The sequence below is a fragment of the Nicotiana tomentosiformis genome, chromosome 8 (genome assembly GCF_000390325.3).
Source record: "Nicotiana tomentosiformis chromosome 8, ASM39032v3, whole genome shotgun sequence".
Taxonomy (NCBI): domain Eukaryota; kingdom Viridiplantae; phylum Streptophyta; class Magnoliopsida; order Solanales; family Solanaceae; genus Nicotiana; species Nicotiana tomentosiformis.
In genome coordinates this window covers 140,076,763-140,089,666 of record NC_090819.1, presented here as the reverse complement: position 1 = coordinate 140,089,666, position 12,904 = coordinate 140,076,763, and the positions used below count along the sequence as shown (strand labels likewise).

General features: G+C 35.2%; 1 protein-coding gene and 1 long non-coding RNA gene across 2 annotated transcripts; both read right to left on the bottom strand.

Annotated features, from left to right (window-relative positions):
* Positions 1 to 387: 387 nt before the first annotated feature.
* Positions 388 to 1,017, bottom strand: LOC138898235 (uncharacterized). The gene has a single exon (XM_070184284.1). It carries the CDS (start codon positions 1,015 to 1,017, stop codon positions 388 to 390), a length of 630 nt encoding a protein of 209 aa, XP_070040385.1.
* A 1,790-nt stretch (positions 1,018 to 2,807) lies between these two features.
* Positions 2,808 to 4,067, bottom strand: LOC138896980 (uncharacterized). Its single transcript, XR_011410668.1, has 2 exons — positions 3,365 to 4,067; positions 2,808 to 3,105 (listed from the first exon to the last, which is right to left on the bottom strand). It is a non-coding gene; the product is annotated as an uncharacterized lncRNA (long non-coding RNA).
* Positions 4,068 to 12,904: the final 8,837 nt, after the last annotated feature.

Sequence of the window (12,904 nt, the reverse complement as noted above, 5' to 3'; positions counted from 1 at the left end):
TGGTCTGGCAATTAATTGGAGGCGTTTGATCAATGATTCTGCTAGACCATTTTGTGTATGAACATGAGCAACTGGATGCTCAATTATTATCCCAGTTGATATACAATAATCATTAAAGGCTTGGGATGTAAACTCACCAGCATTATCAAGACGAATTGTCTTAATTGCATAATCTGGAAATTGTGCTCTTAGCTTTATTATTTGAGCCAACAATCTCGCAAGCGCCATATTGCGAGTTGATAGTAAGCACACATGTGACCATCTTGTAGATGCATCTACCAAAACCATATAATATCTGAATGGTCCACATGGAGGGTGAATGGGCCCACATATATCACCCTGTATACGTTCCAGAAATGTAGGGGATTCCATCCTAACTTTAATAGTTCATGGTCTAATAATTAATTTGCCTTGAGAACATGCAGCACAAGAGAATTCTTTAAATTGAAGAATCTTATGGTTCTTCATTGAATGTCCATGTGAATTCTCAATTATTTTACGCATCATAGTAGAACCCGGATGACCCAAACGGTCATGCCAAATAATAAAATTATCTTGATTAGTAAACTTTTCATTTACTATGGCATGCGTTTCAATCTTGCTAATACTTGTGTAGTATAAGCCGGAGGAAAGAGCAGGTAACATTTCAAGTACATATTTCTTACCAGACATTATTGTAGTAATATAAAGATATTCAATCTTTTCCTCATTTGTAGTCTCAATATGGTAGCCATTTTGGCGAATATCTTTGAAACTTAATAAGTTTCTTTGAGATTTACTACAATATAGTGCTTCATCAATAGCCAAATTTGTTCCTCCTAGTAGTAATAAATTGGCTCTTCCAGAACCTTCAATTAATTTTGTACTACCGGATATTGTATTAATATTGGCTTCTTTCATTACCAAATAAGAGAAATATCTCTTGTCTCTTAAAATAGTGTGTGTTGTAGCACTATCCAGAAGACATATATCATCTTTATTAATCTTGAGTCCAACTGAAGACCTGAAAATTTTCATATTCTTCATAAAAAAAATTCAAAAAGTACATTATAAGAAATACGAAAGACAAACAAAATATATATTAAGAAATACATTAGGACTGTAGAAACTAGCAACACATGATACATTAGGAAAATACACTTAAGAAAAATAAACTAGTTGCAAACATAACAAAATGATAACTTTTATTATAGCTAGGCCTCCAAAATCAGTCAATATCCTCAAAGAAGTCTCCAGTTTCTAAATGAGTAATATTTGCTAGGCCTCCAAAATCATCATCTTTATATGCAAGATGTGCCACAAATTCAAGCTTTGACAAGTTTGACATATTGAAACTAATCACAAAAGTAAATGGGTTAGAACAAATACAAATAGTTTTCAATGAAAATATACTTGTAAAAATAAATCAGACAACTAATTAAGAAGTTGATCACTTCAAATATGTAGTATAAAAAGTAACATATAATATATATATGTCAAATAAACAAGAATTATGGAGTATATGAATAAACACAAAGAGATATATTTAGTATGGTAAAAGAAAAGCAATTTATTATAAACGTAGATTTGAGGAATAACCATATACGGTGATAAGAGTGAATGTATTCAAATATTACTTTCCACCAATTGTAAAGTAATTTAAACTAGTATGTACAATAATTACTTTGTCACCTTGGTTATCACTATTTTATTTTTGTAAAATGTCTTGAAGATAAGTTTTGCTCTACGCAAGTCCACACATATTTATTAAATTATTTTTTGTTAGTTTAACGCACTTAAGATCTATATCTTATATTTTCTTTAACAATAAGTAAGGTAAGAGAACTTCAATAACATGATCAACTAAAATAAATGCTTAACAATATATGAATTTGTTAATAAATAGCATATTGGTGCATATATATTATCATAAACTAAAAGAATATATAGCGATATACCTGAAGGAGAATCGAACACAACTAAGAAGTGATTGTAAAAATGAAGGTGACAATCGTGCTGATAACATGTTATGAATATAATTCAAAATAACAATATCGAACAAGGAAAAACAAGTTAAGATATATAGAGAGAAAGAGAGGAAGAGAGATTCTTATTTCTTCTTCAATTGTGTGTTTTTCCTATATATTACAAGGCCTTATATAGACATGAAAAGTGAATAAAAATATGTCATTGAATATGTCATTAAGCATTTGAGAAGATCATGGAGGAAGAGTAGACATCCAACATAATTTGATTTCTTTTATAACACTGACATGATTATTGGAATTATTAATACAACGAATAACCTTTTAACAACAATGCTTAGGCCATTTAGCGGCAATACTATTTTATTTTCCTTGACCATCAAGTCCTATTAAATGGTCTAATACATACTACTCTTATTAGACAGGAGTATTACTATTAAATTTGTCTCCGCTTCTAAACCACTTTAATATCTTGTTTTAGTTTAAAGTCGCTTTTAATTGAGCAGAAAAAAAGTTCCTCGAAATGACACCGGATAGTCACCTTTATGCACGATGTTTAAAATATATTCATAGTCAAAGTTTAAATTTCAGAAAATCGTGTCCTAAAGTTCAAATATTGTGTCAAAAAATTAGAATTTTATGTCTAGAATTTTAAATTAACAACTCAAATATTTAGGATACAAAAATTCAGGATACTTACCCGTGAAGTTTGGACTAATTGGTTAATCTTTAAATACATTATAAATTATAGATATATTTTAAATAATAAGTTTAAAGGTGGCTACTAGTGCACTTCGCCCTTGAATTAATGAGTCATTCGTGGCTATTTTCAAAGCACAGTAATAAATTCAAAGCGGTTTTATATCATGCAGAAAACAAAACACACCAGAAGACCTTTTTTGGGTTATTTTCTCATAGATTTATTTCCAAAGGAAATAAGCAGTTACATTATTAGTACGTAATACACCACCACACAAACACAAATTCTCAAGTTCCATAGGTTCATAACTTCAGTAGTCAATACTCAATAGCTAGCCATGGCTAAAACCTGCTTCTTATTTATTAATGTCATATACTCCCTAGTTAGTACTAGGAACTTCACTCTCTTCCTTCTCATAAGCCAGGCCGCTGCTTACCAAACCTGCGTAAAAGAAATTTTACGCTATCAGTTCAATTTAGCATGTTATAAGAGATTATATATTTAATTTTTCAGATAACAATAACAACAACAACGAAAAACCCAGTATAATCTCACGAGTAGAGCATAAGGAGGGTAGTGTGTATGCAGACTTTACCCCTAACTTGAGGGTAGGGAGATTGTTTCCGATAGATCCCGACTCAAGGAAAGAAAAAGAAAGTAATTTTTCAGATAACTAGTTTCACTTAATATGAACAATTACCTATAGTTATTTAGCAGCGACGTTCATCGTCGCTGCTGTCGCTGCAGTCGCTGCCACTGCCGCTACCGTAACCACCCTTGCCCTTTCTCCTATGGTGTTGTTTCTTGTAAGTGGCGGTGCAACCAGAAGTTGCCCCCATTCCATAGCCACCATGTCCATGTCCATGTCCCTCAAGTTTTTTTCCAAAGCCCATAACATGGCCCAAAACGCTCGAGCCCATTCCACTGAACCCAGGTTTTTGCATGTGAGTGTTGTGGCCCGAGCCGTAGCCCATTTTACCATGGTCTGATCCATGGCCCATCATTGGCCCACATGGGTTAGTGCTACCATATCCGTTACCTAGTCCATGTTGATGGCCGTGACTAGTACCATAACCCGTCATTCCAGGGTTGGTTTCGTAACACCTTTCTTTCTCGTAGTAAGATTGTTGGTGACCAGAGTTCGAGTAGTTAGTTGGTTTTTGGTAAGTGCATGAGGATTTCTCATGGCTATAGCAATCAAACTCCTTACCTTCTGCTTTGTAGCATTGCATTGAGGCCATGGTTAATGTTTAAATGTATGTTTTAGATGAGTGTTTTGTTTGGTTTTTAGGCTGGCTTGAGGAAAATGAAGAGGGGATGATAGGTATTTATACAAGTTATAGCTTAGTGGGATTCTCTCATTTCCTCCATTATTTGATGATTTTTGGATCTTTTCCTTTTCCTTTTGTAAATTGCCAAGGGCCAAAAGAACTTATTCTTGTGGGATATATGGATGAATATGATAGAGATATATTCCTAACCTTGTTTAATTTATTTTTATTTTGAACGGTAGGAAATCATTACCGCTCAAGTGTGGTTAGCCAAACATCTTTTACCGCAAAATCGTATTAAATATATAAAAAATTATATCGTATATAAAAAAAATTAAACGATATATATAAGTTAAATATTACATTATTTATATATATATATATATTTAATTTAATTTCTAGATTCGTCACTCATGAAATAGTCGAGATGCACGATTAAGGTTTAACTTAAACGGATGCAGAATATCAACATAGACATTATTCTTTCGTGACAATATATACTCAATAATTTGTACCCCTGGCAAATATTTTTCAAGATACTCTACGCACTAATAATATTAAGTGATATAAAATTGTTCAGTTTTTTGGGTCAACTCATGACTATTTAATATTATTTTTGAAAAAAAAAAAGACTTTATAACATGTCAAAACTTACTTAAAATTTAGAGGTTTTAGGTTTTCTTGGCCTTTTACCATGTTTAATTTAAGAAAATGTATCACATAAAAAAGAGATAAGGTCATGAAACTAAAAATAAGTTGGTAAAAGTCAAACAAAATTTTAATTTTACATCAAAATTCACCCAAATTAAATTTTACAAAAATATTTGAGAATCACAAGTAAAATCGAACTCGAACTAGATTTCACCAAAGTTCTCGTCAGCATCGGAGTAGACTGTCCTTAAATAAAGGCTATTCCTAGCAACGTTACATCGTTTTTTCTTTCAGAGCTATGTCGAAGTGGGCAGAGTTGCCTTACGATCTCCTTACTCAGATTGCAAACCGTGTTAAAGTGATTGAAGATTTCGTTTCTTTTGGTGTCGTTTATACCTCTTGGCGAACTGCTGCTACAAAGAAAAATTTCGATGTGTTTTCGCCCCAAGTTCCATTGCTAATGCTGGCTGATAAAGATGAAGATTATCGAGAATTTTACTCACTTTCCAAGCAGAAAATTTCACGCATATATCTCCCCGAAGTTAGAGGGAGAGAGTGTTTTCCAACGGAGGGATGGCTTTGCACTGTGCATATAACCGAGAGATGAATTTGTTGAATCCTTTCTCCCGTACCCAAATTCAACTTCCTTCAGAAAAAGAATTTTGGGGTTTTCATGGTTACGAAGAATTATTGAAAGGAGAGTTCTGGCACTATATGGACAAAGCTGTCTTATTTGCCAATCCTTCAGTTTCATCAGATTATGTACTGGTGGTTTCTTATTATGCAAACTATGATTTTTTGGCTTTTTGGCGACCTGGAGATCTTAACTGGACTAAAATTGATATCGCAAAAGCGGGTGCAGTAACATCAATGAATTACTATAATGGGAAATTTTATTGTGTGACATGGCGTGGCCAAGTTTGGGTTTTTGACATTGCAGGAACTGCCACTCCTCAACCAATTGTTAAGCCACAATTGCTTTTTTCCCTAAAGGATGATATGTTTCGTCAATGTTCAGTTCAGTTCTACCTAGTTGAGGTATCCAATTCACTATTATTCGTTACCCGATATTCCCATGGAAATGGAGGTCAGACCTTTAAAATTAAAGTGTATGAATTAGATATAATCAAAGGTGAATTGATGGAAATTAACTTGGGAGATTCCGCAATTTTTTTGGGCCTTAGTGGAGCAAGTTCGATTGAGTCCTCTAAGTTTAAAGGAGTCAAGCCTAATCACATATATTTTACCGATGATTGGTACGAGATTAAGAATGAGGGAGGTGGTAGTGGAAGAGATATGGGAGCTTACAATCTTGAAGATGGAAAAATTGAATCTTTTTATCCTAGATTGTCACAAAGTACTCTTTCCCCACCAACTTGGGTCAAACCATCAATCTCATAATGCACTCGCCTCCAAGTCTTGACTCAGCGCCTCAGATCATGGGGAGTTATTGTCTCTTGTAACTTTGGTTATTTATTTGTTTTTCAAAATTATGTTTGAAGTTAAGTTAGATATAATATTTTTCTTCATTGCAATGCATAAATGTTACTATGTATTTATTATTTAATAAATGCTATTTCTAGATGATTGAGGATTCAGTTTGCTAATATTAACTCTTTAATTTGATTCTCATCCTACATTCTAGCTCCTGCCAACATGTCTTTTAGATGTCTTCGTGTTTTATTTATGCATACAGAAATACACGGCCTAGGTGCGAAGTGTTGGAGGATGAAGCAGGTCCGATCCAGGCTTCAATTGTAAACCATAGTAGTTAGGGCTGCTTGTGCACACACTTATCTCCTACTCAAGAATGACATTATCTACCAATGTATATGGTGTCCGAGATAAAAAGACTTGCATCTGTTACAATGTGAAGCTGTTCAATAAGAATTGTATGCTATTTGCTTCATTCATTTACATTTTCTGATGCTTTATCATATTTATTTTGATTTACTTGCTTGCTTTGATTCTTTATTTAAGATTAAGGGACAACCAACTGGAACTTTTTGATAAGTAAACTTATTAAAGGCATCAAGGAGGAACTGACTAGGTATGGAAGTATCTGGATTTGATCCCTCAATTATGTATGGGATCAATGAACTCGAGTACAAATTCTGTATCATTTGCAAAACACACTTCGCTATAAGATCTAAACTTTTTATACATCATAGTTTACAAAAGATAAGTCTTCTTCGAAGCATGAGTTCTTTCAAGCTAAACTGTCCAGCATACACTTAAAAAAATTGATTTCCATAAATGCCTCTGTTCCTTCCTCATTTCTGGCTCCCTTCCAGCTGTCTAATGCTTGATTCTGTTCTCCTAGCATCACCGCTGCATCAATATTGGATTAGCAACATGCACCAACCCTTCCATGTGTATCGAAAATGCAAAAGAACGTGATTGACTGATTCTGCTTTTTCCTTCACAAAAATCACGCCTGCTGCACAAGTTGTAACTTCTTTTCTGCAAATTATCCTGTTCTAAGCATGCATTGTGTACTGCAGTCCATCCAAAACCAATCTACTTTTGATGGTGCTTTTGCTTTCCATATCGTTCTCCTAGCCCATTTTGCAGCTGTTCCCCCAACCTGTCTCTTTGCAGTAAGCTATAGCATGATCTTACTGAAAACTAACCATCCCCGTTTCCATCCGTTGCAGGTTACCCTTTGATATGTATACTGATTAACATGCTTAAGGAGTTTTAGAGGTGCATCACTCTACTAATCTCCCGGTTGATTCTCCTTTAAACTGGAAAATCCGATTCCCTCCACTCGCATTCTGCATTAGTGCTTTCCTTCTAATAACCAGCAATACATATAGGTCAGAGAATATACCTTTCAGTAGCTATCCATTTATTGATCTTCTTTTGATTTGTTCAACTACATTTTCTGCTCTTTTCCCATCGCTTATTTCTATTTTACCTCGTCCAAGAATTCCTCCCATAGGCTCCAATATGTTTCTAAACTGTGACTCCATGAGTTAGACTAACTGGTTAAGTGAACCGATCTTTTCCTATACTATATTTACTTATGATCACTCTTTTCAGTAAGTCTTTTCTATCATCTTTAAGTCTCTAAAGCCACGGAGGCTAAATGACGGTAGAAACACAGTATTGTTATTTCAAAATATGGCATGGAGAGTTACTGAGAGCCAAAAGTAGTGAATACTCCCTACGGGTGGCCATGTTGAAGCAAATAGTTGGGTAGAGTTTAAGGATAATATCAAATTAAAAGTGGGTAATGGGAGAAAAATTAAACTTTGGACTGAGAAATGGTGTGATGAAGGCTTGCTGAAAGATCTTTTACCAAGAGTATTCAGTTTAACTTCGAATCAGGAAGCTATGATAGCTGATTGTATTTCCAGCTATGAGTGAGATTCTCAATTTAGAAGAGGACTCAATGATCGGAAGATGGATGAATTTAGTGATTTCATGCAATTATTCCAGGTTATCGCACATGAAGAAGACAAGGAGGATTCTTTGTTATGGTCAGGAGGTAAGGATGGAAATTTCTCTGTGAAATCGTGTTATGAACTACTGAAAAAACAAGCTGGTGATTCTGAAATTCACTGGCCTTGGCAGATGCTAACCAAAGCTCCATATAGCCTCTAGGGTTGTATGTTTTGGTGGATTTCTGCGCATGGTGCATGTCTAGTGCAGGGTAACTTGCAGAGGAGAGGGTATAACCTCTGCAAAAAATACTTTTTGTGTGAATCTGACACTGAAACAGATAGTCACTTGCTTCTGCAATGCAAGCACACTTGGATGATCTGGATGCTACTTCTAAATATGTTATGGGGTGCATTGACAGTTGGCGATGGCACAAAATTTTATGGAGCTACTTGACAGTTGGCAGGTTCAAGGCATGGATAGAAGTTCGAAGAAGACTTGGAAGCAAATTCCTTTATGCATCATATGGACAGTTTTGCTTGAAAGGAACAAGAGATGTTTTGAAGGAAAAAAGGAATCTTTTTATGCTGCAAGGTACAGATGTATACAAATTTAAAGGAGAACCTGTAATTAGTATTAATGATTTCATGGACTTGCTAGATGCTGTTTTTGAGTAGTCTGTATACAAGTCTAGAACATTTCATGATCTGCTTTGTTGCCCTCTTTGTAGTGTTTCATTAATGAAAATTTACTTATGAAAAGAAATAACCCTTTATTCCAAGAACGCCTTCTCTTTTGCTCTTCTTTGGTGTTTGCCATCTCATTAGGTGCCACCATTTTCTTGTCGTGAATCGTGATTGCCTTCCCCAGGGAATCACTCCTTAATTTGCTTAGCTTCTCTTCGACATTGGCACACATTTCTATTCGGGACATTTCAATGATGCAAAAATGGGGGAAATTCCTGATCAAACTCAGATTTATCTTAATTTATTGATTTCGAAATGGTTTGCCACTCACATACACCCCAGTGCATGTTCCTTGATGCTGAGGGTGTAAGTTGGCATTCCATCCACGACATTAATATTCTTTCAGATTTCTCAATGACATTTTTTCACATGCTTTTAGCTCTGAAGGTGTCTGCCAGTTTATGGATGCTCTGGCATGCATTAACCCAGAAAAGACAACTTTTGGCGTTGAATTATATGAAGGCCTGAAATTTTCTCTAAAGCCAGTAAATAGCCTTCAAATACAGTAGTTGACTCCTCTGCTCCTCATAGAATAAGGGTATAGTGAGCAAAAAGAACATGAGATACTTCCAACCTATTACTAGGTCCATTAGCCACCTGGAAACCTTGCTAACCAGTTGTAATTTAAAGCTTTGTTCAGTACTAAGTTGAATGCTATCATTACTGATAAGAACAGAAATGGTGACAAAATCACCATGTCTCAAGCCTCTTTATGGGGAGAGAAGTGTTCTAGAGCTGGATTAATGACCACATAGCATTTTAAAAAGTTGATATACATGCTCTAACCCGTTTTCTCCCAAAACCCATCTTCTTCGACATACTGAAAAAAGAAGCTCAATTATGCTTTTGTAAAATCTAATATGCAAAGTACTTTTGAGCTTGTCCGTTTCAATCTCAAATCAAGGTATTCGTTATCCTCCATTGCAGCACCTATTATTTGTCTCCCTCTAATGAATGCATTTTGGTTTCCTGCAACTATTTTATCAATAACCTTCTTCAATCATCCTGTGTGAACCTGAGTAAGGGCACATTATTTTGAGAATTTATTGAATGAGTTATGTTGATCATCTTCTCCAGGTTCGTTGATATGACAAAGTCAAGCACAGAAGGTAGGAAAGTACCTTTGAATCCTCTGTGGTAACTGTTACTTTTGTGCATTTTATGGTAATTAATTTTCTTGTTTCAAGTTTAGAAACTTCAATATTATTACTCCCTCTAGTCAAAATATAGTAGATCTAATTTCTCTTTTAGTCCATCCAATTTTCTGAAATTAATTGCTGAAGCACTTTCACAGCTTTCTGCCATACTTTTTCTTGGTTCACTCACTGCTTGTAAGTAGAGGACATTTGAAGCTATAAGGCAAACCAAGAAATTCACTTCAGAATGGTTCTGCTATTTACTTTATAACCTGATGATCACTCTTCGAAAAAGGCTGCATCCCCTCCCCCCCAAATTACATTTTTAAACCATTGCATAGCTGGATGTTCCTTAATGTAACCACGCCCAACTAGTCTTCATAGAATCATAGAGACATTCTTTTGTAAAACGATTAACTTTTTCATCTGTTCATTTGGTTATGAAGAGGTCCGATTCTATGTTCCTCTCCTTCATGCCTTATGGGTTTTGAGAATACACAACGAGATGTCTGTCAAACCCATCACTACCTCTAGATATTTTTTTTTTAAATTTTTTTTTATCCACTACCTCTAGATAAAAAAATTGCAGTAAAGTAATACAACCTTGAGTTGTTTTAGTCGGGGTGTAACAGATTAACAAAAGTCCTACTTCCGTGTATCTGAAATATAATTTGAACATATCTCTAACACAGCCTACTTTTAGAAATGTACTGGTACCTTCTTCTCTTAAGATGTGCTCTAGTCAGATGAACTGGCTAAATTGAGATGCTATACAAGTAAAGCTGGCTCTCTGGAGAGTTTCAACTTTGAAGGTGAATATGACCTCACATTTCATACTTCTGATCAAGGCATGGACTAGAAGAAAAAAGTTTTTTATTTTACCAAAGATTTATTACTCCCATTTGTTAACTTTTGAACTTCCAAATAAGGACACGTACTCAGAGCCAAGAAGGTATTGCCAGGGAATTGGGGATCAAGATGAAAGGGGAATGAGAAATAGAAGAACAATAGTAGAGCCACTTGTAATAGGGACGCAACAAAGAAGTGACATTTGAGCCGAAATATGAAGGACAGTAAATAAGCAGTATAGCGGCTTGAATTCATCTAGTTCTTATGATTGAAACCATCAGTTTCTGTACTAGCTTGTCTGAACCGTAGCTGTAAAGTTTTTTGTGGAAATCATTGCCAGGAATGCCTAGATTATTTGGTCTAGTACATAGTGCCACACCACATGTTATTATGTGATGCCACGCATTATTCAGCAACAGTGTTCTCTCATGAACTCCTACAAATTTCCTTACTGCTATTTTATGTGTCTCTTTTGATACACAGAAAAACTAAGGTATGTCTTGAAGGAAAATTAACAGATGCCTTCCCCTTTCGTTTTCCCTTCAGTTTTCTCTCATATTATTCATCTGCTCTTCAAAGTTTGACGGCTTATATTTTTGTAATGGTATGATTATTTATCATATAATTAAGTTGGCGTCTTCATCTGTTTTACTGCATCCTACGTGCTCTTGTTGAGTCTGTACAAGATGAGATGCTAGTGCTGTAGAAGTATGGCTTCAAAATTCTCTGTACTGAAAGTTAAAAGATTCTCTCTCTTAAGGTCCTGTTAAGTATATTGATGTTGTGAGGCGTTTCACAGGATTTATGTTTGGCCAAAAGCCGTTGTATGTAGCTATTGCTCAAAGGAAAGAGGCAAGGCAAGCTCAATTACAACATATGCATGCACAAGGAATTGCAGGAGCCACTGAATTTTCAGCTTTTTTTCCTGGTGGATACCCCCCTCTTTACTACCGAGCCCCTGGTGTTCTACAAGTACCTGCACGACCCGAGCTGATGTATCAGCCTCTGAGTATGAGGCACAGTGGGATGGTTAATGGATTCACAAACCTTAGTAGACCTGCTTGTCAACCTTTTCCAATTTCCTTGGTTAGTGTACTGCAAATAGTCGTGGAAACAGCCTCTTGCAGAAATGCAGGGCAAGACTGTGTACAATAGACCCATATGGTTCTGCGCATAGCGGGAGTTTAGTGCAACGGGATGCGTGTCATAATACTTTGGCCACCTTACCACTTCATTGAATAGTCATTGATATGGTGCTAAATTGGATAAACAGAATCTTAACTTTTCAGCAGTAGTAGGGAGGCACTAAATTGAATGGACATGTTTCAGGTTTAAACCCATGATTAAGTTGCTTAACACTTTCATCTCATTTTTTCAGATTCTTAATGTTTCACTACATAGGCAGAATAGGCGAAAAAAGAATGGACATATTCCAGTTCCTTGTGTGCTTCATTTGCAGCAATCAACTCAATTGGTGGCTTCATCAAAACAATCTAGCAATCCCCAGGTGGTTAAACTTGTTATCCTTTTTCCATAAATAGGAATCTTAATTGATTGAGTTTGTATTTGTTGATTGATTTGCACGGTGGAGTTGTTTAAAAACTCCAATTTAGAATGCTTAAGTTAAAAAATATTTTCCCATGACTCCAATTTAGAATGCTTAAGGCTGCGTACGAAAGACCCTTATGGTCCGAACCTCGCACATAGTGAGAGCTTAGTGCACCGCCCTTTTACTCCTATCTTGAAATGTGTGACTTGCCTTTACCTCGATGGAAAGTGATTAATTTCTTCCTATACCTATTCAAGATTGCGATTAGTCCTTTTGCTAGGATATTTCTTTCTATTTGATTTTCAATTTTGTGCACTGATTTATGTTATCTATTTTGGGTGTTCTTCATATAATTTTTTATTTGAATCTTACGACTCATTATTCATGTATTTTAACTTAACTGGTGTTAAGTCCGTGATTTATAATCGGAAATTGTTTGATCGATTTGAATTGTAGTTGTAACTGTAAATACAAGTATTGGAGTATCATAAATTATTCAGCCCATATTTGCTTTATCTTTAACCCTAGCAAATTTGTTGGTTTTCTTAGTTTGTATGGTGCAAAATTGCTAATCTTGCATGCAGATTACTAAACTCACAGGCACGGTAATAAACTCAAAGCGGTTTTACATCATGCAGAAAACATAGCACA